The sequence below is a fragment of the Carcharodon carcharias genome, chromosome 7 (assembly GCF_017639515.1).
Source record: "Carcharodon carcharias isolate sCarCar2 chromosome 7, sCarCar2.pri, whole genome shotgun sequence".
NCBI lineage: Eukaryota > Metazoa > Chordata > Chondrichthyes > Lamniformes > Lamnidae > Carcharodon > Carcharodon carcharias.
Window position 1 is genome coordinate 162,659,151 of NC_054473.1, and position 18,221 is coordinate 162,677,371.

An 18,221-nucleotide genomic window follows, 5' to 3' on the forward strand; every position below is an offset into this window, starting at 1 on the left:
TGTCTCTTATCCTCGTTGCGAGAATAACCGAGGTGGATCTGCATTTATAATTTAGGCAAGGGAGAGAATTGAGAGTATCCTTCAATTGTCCCATTAAAAAAAGAACTGTGACCATAACAGGAAAGTAATTTATTAAAAGGAACAGAAACAGAAATCACCAGAAAGAAAATAGTTCCATATTCCTTACACCTGTAATTATAAAATGTTTAATGTTTGTTTCAAGGAATAACTTTAGTTTCATCTAGCTGGTTTTGTTACACTGGTTTATTTTTCTACAACTTGTTTTTGTGAAACCATTTGTTGTTATGCTGGAAATAGAACACAATTGACAAGTGAGGGATATTGATTGTCACTTCAGGCTGGGATTAATTACAGCTTGCTCTGCTGGGAAGAATACCCTTTGACAATGGGACAAATGGGGAATAGGGTGGGAAAATCATGAATTCTCCTGAGTTATTATTTCACTTGTCTCTGGTCCACAAGTTTAACCCTAATTGCAGATCAATTCACAAAGTTACCATTTGTCAGTGGGTTAAATTATGTAGTTGTGCATTTGTAACTAGCTATGATCATTTTATTATGGGTTTAAGAACAACTACGGGGAGAACTTTCTCCTGTTGAGCAGGCTGGTCAGGAGCGGGCGTGAAGCTGATCGCCGCCCACGATCGGCTGTGCGCCGCCATTTTATGTGGGCGGGCCAATTAAGGCCAGCCCATCATGATGCACACCCAGAAGCGCTATGTGCTCCCTGTTTGAGCTGGGACATGTTTATGAATTTTCATAAAAATTTATATTTAATTAATGAAACCTTTCATGAAACCTCATCCCGCCCATGGATGAGGTTTCATGAAAAATGCGAAGACCACCTGGGCTCTTCACCTGCCTGCCAGCCTTAAGGTGGGATGGGCAGCTTTCTCAATAGGCTTAATTAGCTCATAAATGGCCTTAACAGGCCGTTGACAGTTCGGCAGGCGCGCAGCCGACTCCGCTGAAGAACAGAATGGTGCACACCTGATGTTACTGTGTGTCATTTTATGCGTTAGTGTGTGGGGCCCGCACGCAGAACAGAAGATTCTGCCCTATATCTAAGTGATACCACACGCTATGCCTAGTTTATACTCTTTTGTATTAACTCTGTGGTTATAATAGACTTTTAGACATGTTAATATTTGTGTGTCCTGTCATTTTGAACATAAATGGCTTTTTAAATTCTATAAGCTTCCCCATAAAAAGGCGACTTCCAGGAAACAAATAACAGAAGGGAAAAAATTATGTCTCGACTATTACAATCTACAACTGAATAAATGCCTCCACACTCACCTCATTGTGATGAACTGTAGCCTGTTCCCGAAGGCTGCGAATGATCTCCTCACACTGGGTCACATGTTCCCTGTTTGCAGACAGGCCTTCTTGTGTGACATGCAGCTGTTGGGTCAGCTGATCAATGCTGTCCTCATAATTTTCCACTTGTCTGCATTTGGTTTCATACTGGTGCTGCACTGTATGCATGTCATTCCGTAGCTTGTGGAGAGTCTCGTCGCGGCTGCAAAGCTAATTAAATGGATAGGGAAAAGTTCTTGAATTAAAATTCCTCCTCTTGATCGAAAATTTTAAATTTAACTTTAGTGGCCCAATAACTGATCTGGGACATTCCTCTCCTGTTTGCAATATCCATCTTGACATTCCATTTTCCTCATTCCCAATAATGTGGTAACAAGGTCAGTGATTTTACAAATATTATAGTCAGTCTAAATGTGTTATCAGGGTCATAAATAGGATATGAATTAGGAGGGGAAATCAATATTTTTCCACCATTCCTTAGAATGGTGCATAATATACACAATTACAGATCTGTGAGTGAAGGTGCCGTCCACAAATTGGGATTCCAGAGACTACAGCCTTGTGAATCACTCCCATATATCCACTGCATTGTTTTACATATAATTGCACAAATTTCCTTGGAATGTTTGTTTTCCAGGTAAGAAATGTCATTTAAGTATATAGAATAAACATGCTACTGGCTTCAACAGGCCCTCATGGTTTTACTAGCCTTTTGCAACATCTTTAAAGTTTAGACCAAGAAAATTCCATAAACAGGAGGCGACAGGCCAGAAAGGCAAATGCCTTCAGAGCTACCACAAAAATAATGTGACTTTTCTCCTAAAGCTTGAAAACAGGGCAAGTGACTACAATTACTGATTGGATGTTTCAGACAGATTTGCGACATTGCAGCCTTTCTCTGTTCTACTAACCTGTCTGTTGGCATCTTGTAAATCTGCTTCCAGGCTTTGCATTGAATTTTCCAGCTCTGTGATCTTGTTTATACAAGTCTGGTATTTTTGTTTATAAAGATCCAACATGGCTTCAAGTGATTTGCAGTTCTGATTGGCTGCAGCTAATTGGTTCTCAGAGTCAAACTGCTGCTGTCGAAGCTGAGCCATTTCCAATTCTTGTTTGCGCATAATATCTTCACACTGAGATACCTGAAAAACATGCAAAGATGGTGGGGACACAGAATTGTAAGAACTGACTGGCAAAGGCTGCCAATGAATCTGAAAAAGGTATTTTATGAGACTAACAAACATTCAGAAACATGTGACCAAATTTTAATAGATCAGTGGGTTACTTTCTCCAATGTTATTTTTTTCTGACTCCAAAGATTACCTCTAGGGGTTGATTTACTTTTGTACCAAATTACTGATGTTGTGGCATAAAGCATAGGGTGGAATTTTCTGTGCCCGCTGGCATCGGGTGTCATGGCGGGCATGAGAGGACAATATGGCAGGAAGGCCAAATATCGGTTTTACGATGTCGTGAAACCAGTTTGCAATTGACTGCTCTGCCCATAAATGGCGGGCCATTGCTGCACATCGGGAACTTCATTGTAATATATCTGCATATCATTATAAGCCCAGCTTGCTGGGATTAGCCCCCATGCTGGAACATCTGAGTATGTCAATGTTTTACAACAGCACTTATAAGGCGTGCACTCGGTAAGCTGCACTTCGACGGGAACTCAGAGGTGAATGCACAGTAACATCGTGCAGTGCTCGCGAAGGTCGCCTGTTGGACCCCAAGTTTGAGGTGTTGCATATTCAGGCGTGTGCACAGGCAAGTCCCGGTTAGCTGATAATATGTTGCTGGGGCAAGGGCTGTATTGTATTTGAGGTGGGTTGGGGGGGGTGTGGCTAGGGCTGCACTGAAGTTGAGGTGAGTTGGGAGGGGGTGCAAGAGTTGCATTGCGGTTGATGGCAGCGCACAATCACATGCCAGGAGGGGTGCGGCCACGCATTAGGGAAACTTAATATAAAGTGACCATTCCTCTGCAGCTGAGACAGTTCAGGTGCAGCCACAGTGACGTGATTTGAGTCAGGCCACCAGCTGATCTGTCCACTCAAGCAATGCAGAGGCATGAAATCGCCACCAAATGCTCCAGAGCTTTTTACCCCTTGGACTGCAAATTAATGAAAGTTTTAGTGGACTACAGAACAATTGGACGACTGGGCATGTTGTACAATCTCCTTTCAAAAGCTGGCCATGGCGCATTCACTGGTGGAGGCACTCACAGCCTCTTGCAATGTCATCATTCAGGTTTGGACCAGTCTCTCCCATGGTTCAAGCTAACAGTGCAGCCTTGCAGTGTGGGCTAGGAGAATGCATGTGCCTGAGCTGAGAGCAAAGCATGCAGTCCAGTGGGCAAAGCTGCTGTCAATTGGTCAGATGGGGTGAGGCGGAGGTGGGCGCGGTTTCAGGCAGCCATGCAGCGCACTAAATTCTGGCAATCAAAGTGGTGGCCAGCACTCTCTGGGTGCAATATGGGGCCTTCAGATTTAACCAAGAGAGGTTCTTAGTACACCCAAGCTAACCACGTGTATCTCCCTTTCATCCTGCAGGAGTAGTATGTCAGGAGCATGGAGTCTGGTGACCTAGGTATATGCCTCATGGCTTATACAGAGCAAAGATGAAGGAGAAGAGAGTGACGGAGGCGTCTGGCTGGGCAGAGGGAGGAGCAGCACCCTCAGGAAGAAGGGGCGATGGGACTCGCGTGTACGCTGCTGAAGGGCTACAGCAAGCAGTCACTGGTCAGCGCCTAGCTATACCCAGGGTCTACAGATGCGCTTGTCATTCCTCCTGATGACCGAGAACCAGTGCCATTGAAGACTGCGTACGTCCGGGGAACTGGTCAGTTACATCTGTCACCTGCTGCAGGATTTGGCATCATGGGGACATGGAGGAAATCCAGTGCCAGTGGCCATGAAATTGACCATGGCACTCAATTTTTATGCCAGCGACTCCTTTCTGAGCTCCACAGGTGACCTCTGTGGGATATTGCAAACCTCCATGCACAAATGCATCCATGAGGTCACAAACGCCATTTTTGCGAAGGCACAGAACTTTGTGCATTTCAGCCGGGATCAGGAAAGCCAAGATGCAAGGGTGCTGGGATTTGCCCAGATCTCAGGTTTTCCACAGGTGCAGGGTGCATTCGACTGTACTCACGTGGCGCTCAGATCTCTGTGGCAACAAGCATTCAACTACATCAACCACAAGGGCTTCCTTTTACTGAATGTTCAGCGGGTGGGGGGGGGTGGGGTTAGAATTTCAGGGGGTGTGGCCAGACAGGGTGGCGTGGGGGGTCGGGTTGGAGAGTAAGAGTTGGACTCGCGGGCTGGGGTGGGGTGGGGGGTCAAATGAGGAGTTCCACCACAAATGCATCCTTCAGGTCTGTGCATGGTTCGCAAGGAGTGTCCACGACTCCTACATTCTCAGTAGGTCTCAGATCCTTGACGTCTTCCAGGGTTCAAGAAACTGCAGGTTTGGCTCCTGGGGGACAAGGGCTACCCGCAGAGGACGTGGCTGATGACACCTGTGTGGCGGCCTCAGACTGCAGCAGAGAGAAGGTAAAACGAGACTCATGCTACAGCTTGCACCTTGGTGGAGCAAACCATTGGAATGTTGAATATGAGATTCTGGTGCCTGGACCGGTCTGGTAGAGCTCTGCAATACAGTTCACAGAGGATGTCACGCATCTTCATCGCCTGCTGCACCCTACACAAACTGTCGCTGCAATGGGGAGAAGAGCTGGCTGAGGAGGAGATGGGGGAGCTGCACTTCTCTGATGAGTAGGATGTCTACGGGGATGAGGGTGAGGAAGTCCTCGAAGGTAAGGATGACCGCAATGGGGCTCTCGCACTGGCCAGACGAGGCAGGCGCGCTCAGGAGGCCCTCATAGCTGCTGGATTCGTGGAGGATGACGACGACATGCAGTGAAGGGACATCATGGATCCTCACATTGCATCTATGAACGTTTGACTCCTGTCTGGCTGATGGCAACGCACACATCCTCTGTGATAAGGCTGCTGCCATAGAGATACAGTCGATGCCCATAGTCCCTACATTCCAGGATAATGATGGTAACATGCAGTGGGGACATTCTGTCCTCACAAAGCTTATGTGCATGTCTGACTCCTGTCTGGCTGATGACACCTTGCTTGCGCTCTGTGAACAGGATCATATCAGATACAGTGGGGAAACTTTAACTTCTCCTGATCCTATGGCATCTTTCTCTGAACCCTTCTCAACTACACTGTCACTGGACATAGATGCTGATGAGATGGGGGGCCAGCTGCACCTCAAAGTGCTGGGAACACACAGAGAATGACAGAGCTCTGTGCTGCCAGCCCAAGATGTTCTGGCTGCAATGATTAGCCCCACCAAGCTGTAGGCATGATCTGACCAGTAACAGTGAAGGCACACCATCAGTGTGCTGGGAAGGTTGCACAAAGCACAGGGAAAAGGCCCTGGACTGAGACACCTATCTTTATCTTGTGCAGGGACCAAGGTTTCACATCTGAGCAACACACAATGTTCATCAGAACAAAGAGCCATAAGCAAGGAGACATTCTTGGGAGTTTATTAACAAAGTGAACATTGGGCTGTAACTTCCTCAGAGTGGCAATCAGTGTTGGATTGCTGCTCCTTTCCAACTTACCTATGCCGAGCTTCTTTAGTGCCCGTCTCATCCGAGCTTCCAACTCAGGTTGGGCAAGATACCGGCAGCGCAGCTGTCTCCGAAGTCCAGCATCGAAGTCCAGAACCGTCGAATTGAAGGAGGACATGGCCCCTTTTTTATGGCATTAGCTGCTGTAAAGCAGGCAAGCTAAAAGATCCAGCTGAAATTGACAGGCCAGGGAGAAGTTAAGCGCTTAAGGTAAGTGAAAAGGATTTGGGGAGTTGGGGGTGTTCAGAGGTCAGGTGGGGATGGGGGTAGGGGGGCAGACATCGGGAGGGATGGTGCGGGCTGTGCATTCAGGGGGGTTGGGCCGTTGGACATTCAGGAGGGGGTATGGGGGTCGGACATCGGGAAGGCCGGTGGGGTTGGACATTGGGAGGTCTGTGGGGGGTTGAACATCTGGAAGGGGTGCAGTAGGCTGCACATTCGGGAGGGTGGAAGGCTGGGGGCATCGGACATTGGGGGGGTGATGGGGTCGGACATTTGGGGATGGGGAGGTTGGAATTTTGGGGGGTGTGGGTTGGACATAGGGTAGGGGGGTTCAGACATCGGTGGTCTGGGGGGATTTGGACCTTGGGGAGCTGGGATGTCGGACATCATGCGGGTGGGGGGTTGGAATTTCGGGGGGTGTGGCCAGACAGGGTGGCATGGGGGGTCGGGTTGGGGAGTAAGAGTTGGACCCGTGGGCTGGGGCGGGTGTCAAATGAGGAGTTCCGTGCGAGTGGGGAGAATCCCATGGGGTGTTGGCGGGTGAGGAACATCTTTGTGGGGGTGTTTAGTCAGGGGTGGGGTAGTCTCCTGAAGGGTCGGGGCTATTCGGGGGAGTCCTGTGGGGGGATCGATCTGGGTCTTTACAATAGTTATCCAAAAGTTAGAAGAGGTTTTAATTCTTCTAACTTTTTCTAGGTAATTATTGGTTAAAACCCTGGCAGAACCACCTGAAGTTTGCAATTTAAACTGCATTTTCGGACGGTTCCCAGTGCAGTACAACTGTCCAGAGGAAGAGTGCACATCTGGGTAATTGCCATGCAAACCCTTACCTGGGAACTTCCCAGAGGGATTCCCCAGCATATCTTTGGGGTACCCCCCCAAATCCGACGCTGGGTAGTTCGGAGGCTGTGGCTCATTATGTACAAGTGTCTAACACCCATGCCCAGGCTGTGCAACTACATCTTCTTAACCTTCCTAACTCTGCCACTATGTCTTGGTGCTATCCCAACATCCACAGTAGAGGCGGAGGCCGCCTGCTGACTGCTCCGCCCTGTTTGTGATGACCTTGATCAATTTCCTCTGGAGGGCTGAAACCTGGAGGGCCCTGGCCTGCTTTTGGAGGCCTGTTGTGTGGCAGTGGCACCCTCTTCGGCCTGTGGAGCTGGATTTGCTGGCGTCGCAGGAAGAGGGGATTTGGATGGGCTGGAGACTCCCGGAGTCACTTGGGTAAATGGCCCTGGGGCGTGCACCTGCTGACTCTCCTCCCTATGGGTGCCCGAGGGCCCCGGCTGACTTCTTGAGGAGAAGGGGAAGCTGAAATGACATGGAGCTGCCCCGCACCCCTCTCATGTTGACACTGTTGGAGACCAACTATGACATCAGCTATGGAGTTCAGCCTGCACAGCACTGTAAGATCAATGTCCTGGACCAAGATCTCCTTGGCGGCTGCCATTCTACCAGTGTTGACCTCGGTGTGTTCGCATGCCAGCACTAAAACCTAAGGTGGGCAGACTCCTCCATTGTACCTTGCAATCTGAGAAATGCAGCAGACATCCTTTCCTGATGTTTCCAGGCTTGCTTTTGCAGCTCTAGCAACTGTGACATGACCAAGGCCAGAGGCTCATCATCTGACTCAGACTCAATAGATTTCTGGTCTCCAGCAGTCCTCTGAGTGCTGGAAACCTGGGAAGTCCCTGCCTCTGTCTGCTGTGGATCAGGCAGTGACATGTGCTCAACAGATTTTGACCCCGAGGCTACTCTAAAGCTTGGTCCCACCGAGGTGTCTGTCTCTGCACTGGTGGAAGGTGTGGGTGAGCGCTGTGATGGATCTTCAATGAGGGTTTCAGCAGATTCCTCTTTTGAGGTGTCTTCAGGGCTTGAGTCGAGGATCTGGGTCGTGGACTCCTTCAGTTGTTTCCCAGAAGTGCCTGCGAAAGCAAGGAGAGATAATTAGTATATGGCAGTGGCCTGTGAAAGAGGACACATCATTCACAGCATGGTTGTCTGATGGATGTTGCACTGCTGGATCCTCACTTGGTAGAGCACCGCTGACCTCACCATCAGCACAGGAATGGTCTAGATCTTCGCTGGCCAGCTGGATGACTCTTTTTTCAAAGACAGTGAGGACCTTGACTTCAGGAATTCTTCCGCCAGTCCATGAACTCTCCCTTTTGTTGTGTGCCAGCTTGTCCTGCATGAATACAAATGGAGAGTGTAAGCTGGATGCCTGCCAGGCCAGATGATGAGTATGCCTAGCACGTGTGGGTGGTGAGTGGTGCCATGGACAGGATGAGGACAATAAAGGTGTGTGTGAGAGAGTGAATGGTGATGTCCCTTGAACAGGCAGTGAATGAGGGCCCTGTGGATGTGTGATGGGTTTGTGAGTGTGAGAGTTGAGAATGACTTACCCTGGCAGAATGGAGGAGATCATTCATCGTCTTTCGTCAATGGGTGACTGTCCTCTTTTGCAAGGTATTGGCACTGACCACCGCTGCTACTGCCTCCCAAGCCAGATTGGTGAGGTTGCTGCTCTTCCTGCGATCAGAACAGGGGTAGAAGACTTCATGGTGGACCACCCTGGTGTACAAAAGGTGCTCCAGGGACACGTCACTGAATCGGGGGCGGTTGCAGTCTTCTTGCCTTTCAGGGCCATGTCTTCTGTGCAGCAGTCCTGAGATGGAAGCACTGAGAGGTGTGTGCGTGGCTGCACTTTAAATATGGTACCTAGCCTGTGGAAGCGGCGAGGTGACAGTATGGTGGGTGAATCAAAGGCCGCCTTGCCAGCAAAACAGCGTGTCTCCTGGCAATGCATGTTTAATGAGGTGGGATCGGGAAATGCTGCCGTTTCGGCTGGCGGGTAAAACGTTCTTTTTCCCGCCCACTATCGCACTTAGTACAACCTGAGACGATTCCACCCATCGAATAGGGCTGGGTGGATTAAAGCATGGGCTTAACCAAGGACCCCTGGCAAATCTGAGGCCCCCAGTAAAACTCATCACAACACAGAAAAACTACATACAACAACTGGATTGAAATATTGTACTTTAAAAAATGCTGTCAGAAGCACGTAACAGATTCATTACAATATAAATGCTGATATTTGATATTACCAGTGGAGGTGGTGGGGCAGTGGAGAGGTGTATGGGCGGAGTGGGGGCCTTGAGTGGAGGGTTGGGGAGTGCTAAGAGGCCCCAATAATTATTATTTAGACATTGGAAGAGAGCTTTATTTTTCTGAAATAATCGTAGCGGTGTTTATTGGGGAATGCGCCATTATTGGATGCATTCTAAAATGGGATATAGTTATAAGTTTAATTTCAAAACTAAAGATAACCTTCAGTTCATTTGGATAAAGCCACGAGCAAACACGTAGGTATTTTTCCTTATTTTCACAGAAGGAGCCAACATTCTCTGCAGAGGAAACATGGCAGCATGGGATTTCCTTTTGTCGAAACAAGTTGCCATGCTGGAGTTTCTGGAGTCAGCTGAATTAGCATAGCCTAGATGAGTTCTCAATATCAGGAATACAATCGCTGGGGCTTTACCACCGTGGTGCAAATATTTGCATTCTGCTGAATGATTTAAGGATCACTATAATAAATTTGGGAATTTCTAGCAGCTCTTTAAAGATGTTTGAAAGTTTGAGAGAATGAAGGATGGTATACTGAAACATATAGAGAAGGATTTTTAGATAATATCTAGCGTTTTTTTATTGGGAAAAAGGAAGAACATAAATTGTTAAATTGGATAGGTGTGATCAAATGGGTTATCCTTTAAATCCTCCCTAAAGTGTTGCTGCTTATCTGGCTAATTCTATTGACTCCAGGTAACCCTGAAGGCCAAAGCCCAAGTGGGTAGCGTGGTCTTGATGAGGAAGTAAGATGGAAATTATCAGTGATCTGTTCTGCTAAATTGCATGATTTTAGCTGGTTAAACTCCAGAAGAACCCCTGCTCACACTTTGGTGGGTGCAGATTCTCAGCCTCGGGTCTGGAAATCAGTGGCTAACTTTTCTGAACATAAATGGTGACAGTGTGCATTCATGGAATTGAAGGCAAATTATTGAGCTGGGTTAGGAAATTAGCTGAATGGCAGGAGACAGAGAGTAGGGGTAAGGGCAGTTTGTCTAATTAGCAGTATGTCACCAGTGGTGTTTCACAATGATGTGTGTTGCAGCCTCAACTATTCATCCTATTTATTAATGACTGAGATGATGGGATAGAAAGCCAAATATACCAATTTGTCAATGACACAAAGATAGGTGACATATAAGCAGTATAGATAAATGCATTAATTACAGAGATATTAATAGATTAAGTGCATGGAGAAAACTGTGGCAAATAGATTTTAATATAGCCAAATGTGAGGTCACCCAGTTGTGACCTAAAAAGGATAGAAGATGGTACTTTCTAAATAGTGAAAAGCTAGAAATAGTGGAGATCGAAAGAGATCTGGGAATCCATGTAAATGGAGCATCAAAATTTCATGAACAGGTACTGGGAGTAATTAAAACCACAATAGAATATTGGTCTTTTATATCTCAAGGACTAAAATACAAGAAGTTATGCTTCCATTATTCAAAGCCCTGATTATGCCTGGAACACTGTGAGCTGTTCTGGGCACCACACATCAGAAAGTTATATTGACTGTGGAGGGAGTGCAGTAGATTTACCAGAAACATACCAAAAGTTAAATTAAAGAAGAATAATTACACAAACCAGCTCTGAAAAAGGGTCATACGGACTGGAAATGTTAACTTTGTTTTTCTCTCTCCACAGATGCTGTCAGACCTGCTAAGTTTTTCCAGCATTTTCTGTTTTTGTTACACAAACTAGGGCTGTATTCCCAGGAATTTAGAATGTTAAGAGGTGATATGATCAAGGTTTGCAAGATATTAGGAGGAACAGATGGGGTAGAAGAGAAAAACTTTTTCTGCTGGTTGAGGAGGATTGGACTAGGGAACATAGTTTAAAAATTAGAACCAGGCCTTTCAGGAATGAAATTAAGAAACAAGTGCACATGCAAAGGATGGTAGAAGTTTGGAACTATCATCTGCAAATGTCAATTGATGCTAGAACCATTGTTAAGTGTGAGATTAATAGATTTTTGTTAATCAGTGGTATTAAGGGATATGATTGAATTTCACATTCATTTTGAGGAGGAAACGAGTGCGTCCAAGACTAGTATTTTAAACTTAAATAAGTACAATTACGAGGGCTTGAAAGCGGAGCTAGCTAAAGTCAACTGGCAAATGAGGTTAAGGGATAGGTCAATAGAGGTTCAGTGGCAGACATTTAAAGGGATATTTCAGAACACACAGAATAGATACATTTGAACGAGAAAGAAAAATTCCAAGGGGAGGGCCCACCATCTGTGGTTAACTAAAAAAGTTAAAGACAGTTTCAAACTTAACCAAATAATTACGCAAAGACAGATGGCAGGTCAGAAGATTGGAAAGAATACAAAGTACAGCAAAGAATGACAAAAAGATTAATACGGAGGCAAAAGTAGGGTAGGAGAGAAAACTAGCTAGTAATATAAAGACAGCTAGTAAGAATTTCTATAGATATTTAAATAAGGAGAGAGTTAAAGTGAACGTTGGTGCTATAGAAAATGCGCCTGGAGAATTGATAAAGGAAAGTAGGAAGATGGTGGATGAATTAATTAGGTATTTTGCTTTGGTCTTCACTATGTAACATCCTGGAAAAAGCTGTAAATCAGGAAATGGAAGGGAGGGAGGAACGTGGGAAAATTACAATCACCAGGAAAGTGGTATTGAGCAAATTGTTGGGGCAGCTTGCTGACAAATCCCCGAGTCCGGATGGACTTCACCCTAAGGTTTTTAAAGAAGTGGCTAGTGAGATAGTTGATGCATTGGTTTTAATTTTCCAAAATTCCCTAGATTTGGGGAAGGTTCCATTAGATTGGGAAATAGCAAATGTAACTCCCTTATTCAATAAGGGAGGGAGACAGAAAGCAGGAAATTACAGGCCAGTTAGCCTAACATCTGTCATATGGAAAATGTTAGAAGCTATTACTAAAGACATTATAACAGGGCACTTAGAAAAATTCAATGCAATTAGGCAGAGTCAACATGGTTTTGTGAAAGGGAAATCATGTTTAACTAATTTATTGGAATTCTTTGAAGGAGTCACATGTGCTGAGGATAAAGGGGAAATGGTGGATGTACTGTACTTAGATTTTCAGAAGGGACCTGATAAAACGGAAAATTGAAGCTAATGGAATAGGGGGTAACATATTGGCATGGGTATAAGACTGGCTAGCTAACAGGAAGCAGAGTTGGCAGAAATGTGTCTTTTTATGGTTGGCAGGATATGATGAGTGGTGTGCCACAGGGATCAGTGCTGGGGCCTCAACTTTTTACAATTTATATAAATGACTTGGAAGAAGGGACCGAAGGAAAGGTTGCTAAATTTGCTGATGACACAAAGATAGGTAGGAAAGTAAATTGTGAAGAGGACATAAGGAGGCTACAAAAGGACATAGACAGGTTAAGTGAGTGGGCAAAGGTCTGGCAAATGGATTATAATGTGGGCAAATGTGAAATTGTCCATTTTGACAGGAAGAATAAAAAAGAAGCTCATTATCTAAATGGGAAGAGATTGCAGAGCTCTGAGATTGAGGGATTTGGGCGTCCTAGTGTATGATTCACAAAGGTTTAGAATGCAAGTACAAAGTAATTAGGAAAGCTAATAGAATGTTATCATTTATTGTGAGGGGAATTGGTTACAAGAGTAGGGAGATTGTGCTTCAGCTGTACAGGGCACTGGTGAGACCACATCTAGAGAATTGTGTACAGTACTGGTCTTATTTAAGGCAAGATGTAAATATGTTGGATGCAGTTCAGAGAAGGTTTACTAGACCAATACCAGGAATGGTTGGGTTGTCTTATGAGGAAAGGTTTAACAGGTTAGGCTTGTATCCACTGGAGTTTAGAAGAGTAAGAGGTGACTTGATTGAAACTTTAAGATCCTGAGGGGTTTGACAGGGTGGATGTAGAGAGGATGTTTCTGTTTTTGGGAGAATCTAGAACTAGAGGTCACTGGTTAAAAATAAGGGATTGCTCATTTAAGACAGAGATGAGGAGAAATTTTTCTCTCAGAGGGTTGTGAATCTATGGAACTCTCTTCCTCAAATGGCGGTGGAAGCAGAGTCTTTGAATATTTTTAAGGCAAAGTTAGATAGATTCTTGATTAACAAGGGGGTGAAAGTTTATTGGGGGTAGGCAGTAATGTGGGGTTGAGGTTACAATCAGATCGCTATGATCTTATTGAATGGCGGAGCAGGCTTGAGGGGCCGAGTGGCTTTCTCCTGCTCCTAATTCGTATGTATGTAGACCGAAATTAGTCAAAAACTCAGATTTTCCAAACCTTTGACTGTCCTTGAATGGTCTCAAAGGACATGATTAGCTATGAAAGCAGAGGAAGAGAAGAAGGATGCAACTGAAAGCTTCCCCCAAGCTGGGGAGTAGTGCACCAAACACTCCTTCCAGGTGAAATAGTGATTTACTTTAACTTCTTTCAATTTAGTATACTGTGTTCATTGCTCACCAGGGGTGAGAATGCCCAAATACAAAAAGGTTTTGAAAATATTTTGTGACAGAGAATTATGTCATCATAGCACTTTTTATGATCTGTATTGAAATGCAAATGCTTTTAAGCCACTTCAAATAGGTGGAATTATTAGACTTCAAGTGTGCAGAAACATTAATTTTCCTTTTGATCACCTTCTATTGTCAAGACTGGACCAATACATTCATATAAAACCACCCAAGTAACTTTAGCATTGCAGCATTCAATGCAGTTAGTGCATTTGATGCAGGATGAAGTTGGTACTTACAATAGAACCTGACCTTGCTGGATTATATATATATTCAAGAAAGGAAGCAAAGGACCATGGCAGTGTTTTGCAAACTCTTTTCCAATGTGACCCCATTATAACTCTCCACCACATTCTTAAGTGCAATTTAAGATAGGGATGGGTCACCTTGCCAGCGATGCCCATATACCATGAACAAACATATACAAAAACTGAAAATTAACATGATCCTAGATGCCAACAAAAACAAAACAGCAATTATAGAATCACATAATTGTTACAGTGCAGAAGGGGATCATTCAGCCTGTCATGTCTGCACCAGCTCTCTGAATGAGCAATTCACCTAGTGCCATTTCCCCAACTTCTTCCCTAACCCTCCACATTACTCTTTTTCAGATAACAGTCTAAGTCCCTTTTGAATGTTTTAATTGAACCTGCCTCCATGTGAGAATAGATGTTATTTTCAGAAATAATTTTGGAGAGTGAAGAAGGATGTGCGTCTGTACGTGCATGTGTGCAAATGATTTGATTAAGCTGGGGAAAAGTTACTAGAGGCAGGTTGTTTGAGAGGTTAAGACATGAAAGGATGGAGGTGCTAGGTGTGCATTTGTAATGAGGTATTATGGTGAATTTGGAGTACAAGTAAATAGGTTGGGTCTAATGTTTGCATTTTTAGATAGTCTGAGTTCATTTGAATATCAAAAGGAAGTCAGAGGCGACAAGAAACATATTTGCATCTTACAGGAGTTCCATAGGTGAACTGAAGAGGGTATTTTACATTTTATTGATCTGAAAGCAGGGACAAAATAGAAACATGAAAGATTTTATAGTTGGAAGGATTTGAGTTGTAAAGAGTTTCAAAGAAGTCTTGGGCGCCAAAAAGCAGACTTGTTCTGAAGTCTTGGATTTCCACAGCAAAGTGGAAGTGAGTTTAAGAGGTCGTGTGGTATGCCTTTATTAAAGTTACAGTGGTTTGCCTTGGGTAATATTTCTGGATTTTTATAGTTAAACATCTGTAAAGGAGCGTTGCCTAGAAGGGGTTTAGTTGTGGGTCTGACCAAGTTGAGCATCTTTTGTGGGAATGTTTTGTAAGACTAATTTTAACTGTAATCTTATGTGCTTAAGTTTTCTTTTGCTCTTGCTATTAAAACTTATACTTTTAATTTTTAAAATCCCAAAAGTGCTACTGGACTTGTGGCTGCTGAGATCAGTATGTTTTCTTCTCGTTTGCAGAATACAAAAATAAGGGTAAGCCAAGCTTCTCTCTGGGATTTGGTTTGCTTAGCAATTAACATCTGCTGTGGTCATAACACTCCACCACACTCTCAGACAGTGCACTCCAGACCCCAACCACTCGCTGTAAGAAAAAGATTTTCCTTGTGTCACTTTTGCTTTTTTTTTTACTAATTACTTTAAATCTACGTCCTCCAGTTCTCGATTCTTTCACGAGTGGGAACAGTTTCTCCCTAACTACTCTGTCATGAGTTAGAATCAATCAAATCTCCTCTCAACCTTCTCTTCTCTAAGGAAAACAGTCCCAACTTCTCCAATCTCTCTTCATAACAGAGCAACTAGTGTCTTATACAAGTTCAACATAGCTTCCTTGCTCTTGTATTCTATGTTCCTATTAATAAAGCCGAGGATATTGTATGCTTTCCTAATTGTGCTCTCAATCTGTCCTGCCAACTTCAATGAATTATGCACATGTACATCCAGGTACCTCTGTTCCTGCACCCACTTCAGAGTTCAGCAATAAAACAGTCTAGTAATATTTGTGTTATTATTAAATTTCACATATAATACATAATATAAATATGAAAATCTGTATTTTTAAAGTGCTTCGTAAAAATGTTGTTTTATATACTCATGTAGATTTCAGCCAAACTTTCCATATTCTCTGGTGACAGCAGATTCACTTAAGCCCCTCTTTCCTCCACCACGCAAACTCCCCTCTTCCCAACCAGCCTCCCCCACACACACTCGCTCATGCCCTTCCTCCCATCCTATTCAGCCCTCCACTCACTCACTCATGTCCTCCCTCTCCACTGGCATTTTCATGCTCTCGCTCCCCACTCACTCACATCCTCCCTCTCCACTCAGCCCAATACCCGTCCCCCCACCAACTCACTCACCGCCCCCCTTCTTTCTCCATCCTCTGCCCTACCCAGATTTCCCTATCTTGCCTGGATGTGGGAAGAGCTGGAGTGGGGAGAAGTGGCTTTAAGAGCCCCAAACCCTAGGACCCAGATCCCAGCCCTGTTCTCCCCACTCCCTGGTCCTGATCCCAGTCTTCCCTCCAGCCCCGCTTTCGCTCTCCCTCCCTGGTCCCACTCTTGATACCCCAAGCCCCTGCCCCCTCCCCACCTCTGGCCTTGCTCTCGGTCTCTCCTCATGGCCCTGCTCTTGGTCTCTTTGCCCCCTGACTCCAGGTCCTGCTCGTGGTTTTTCCTCCTCCGACCCTGCTCTCAACCTCCTTGCTCTTGGCCTCCCTCAGGGCCAGATCTTGGCCTCACCTCCGACCCTGTTCTTGGCCTCACCCCTGGCCCCGCTCTCAGCCCAGTCCCGTGGCATCAATTCCCTCAACGAAAGTGGCAGCAAGTAGATGGCCCAGTGCAGGCTGCACATGAGAGCTGCAGCTACTAGGGGGCATGGCCTCTGCATCTCCCAGTCACAGAAAGTCAGATTGGCAACAGATTCAAGGGGGAGGAGCTGAGTTATGGGTCCCCCAGGTCACTCCAAGGGCAGAAAAAACATTAAAATGGTGGAATTCTGTTTTCCAAGCAGCCGAAATTTCTCATCCCCGGCTCACATAGCGGTCTCTTCTAAACTGGGGAGACCAAACAGAGAATTGGAGACTGGTTTGTGGAACAACTCCATAAGTATGACCGCAAGCACTTGGTTGTTTGTTGTCTTAATTATCTATCCCTCTCCAACTCTGACCTCTCTGTCCTTGGCCTCTTACTGTTACAATGAAGCTGAACATAAGTTCAAGATGCAGCATTGCACCTTTCAGTTAGGCACTTTACAACCTCGAAACCCAACACTGAGTTCAACAATTTTAGATTGTAAGCCTGCCACCATTTTTGGACAGCAGCTGTGACGATTCTGCTATTCCCACATACAGCTCCTCCAGATCCATTTCCTGTTTCTTAACTTGCCCTATTTCCATCCATTTTTGCCTTGCATCATTATCCCTTTTGTCATTTAGTCTCACCTGCCTTCTGCCCCATCAGAGACCTTCCCTTTTGTTTATTCCTTCCATTTCCCTTTCTTCACTTCTGTATTTGGTTAAAATTTGTCACAGCTCTAACTTTTCCCAGTTGTGATGAAAGATTATCAACCAGATATGTTAACTTTGCTTCTCTCTCCACAGATGTTGCCTGCCCTGCTGAGTATTTCCAACATTTGCTGTTTTAATTTAATAAAATGTAGTATTTTGTTGTAAATACAGAAACATATATTCTTACTTCTTGGACCACCTCTTGGTGTTGCTGATGTGCATGCTGTAGGTCAGAATTCAGTCTGTCGACTGTGGACTTGTACTGCTGCAGTTTGGTCAACTTCTCCTGTAATTCCTTTGTAGATGAGTCAAGTTCTTTCCGGAGTCGAGCAGTTTCATGACTAAAATGGTCTATGTCTGATTCATGTGCCTGTTTGAAAGCTTCCAGTTCCTTCTGAAGTTGATCCATGGATTTCTCCTGACTGTAATTCTAAGGGTAGAAGTGGACATGTTTAAATTGCATTTTATTTCAAGAATGATATTGTACTTTATTGACTGGTGCATCCGCACTGATGAAGATGCTTTTTCAATTAGTGTTATTGTTATGATCCCAGTTGAGATTACCCCTGGACAAGCCTAATGGCAGAGTGGAACCCAGCTTGATAGATGCTAACTTTTATTTGGCTGTTTAGATACGTGGAGAGTAGCTACTGAACAGAATCACAGGAGTCAGTTGATGAACTTTTAAAAAAGAATAAAACATTTGTTCAACAAGATGAACTATATTATAATACGCCTTCACCCACAATTATATGTTTACAGATGTATACAGATTTATAAGGATAACACAAGCTACAAAAGCTATCTTATACTCTAATGTCCACAGTAGGTGCACAGTCCATGTAAGCCTATGGCACCCTGTGGTCAACATACCACACTCT

At 44.8% G+C, this 18,221-nt stretch overlaps 1 protein-coding gene across 1 annotated transcript in view; it reads right to left on the reverse strand.

The window, feature by feature from the left end:
• LOC121280070 (polyamine-modulated factor 1-binding protein 1) overlaps positions 1-17,749 on the reverse strand; it is a 189,415-nt gene extending 171,666 nt beyond the window's left edge. The window contains exons 1-3 of the mRNA XM_041191699.1: positions 17,528-17,749; positions 2,253-2,483; positions 1,336-1,551 (exon numbers count right to left, since the gene is read on the reverse strand). Coding sequence (XP_041047633.1) covers positions 1,336-1,551; positions 2,253-2,483; positions 17,528-17,749 — 669 coding nt within the window. The remainder of the gene's footprint in view (positions 1-1,335; positions 1,552-2,252; positions 2,484-17,527) is intronic.
• Between the last annotated feature and the right edge of the window lie 472 nt (positions 17,750-18,221).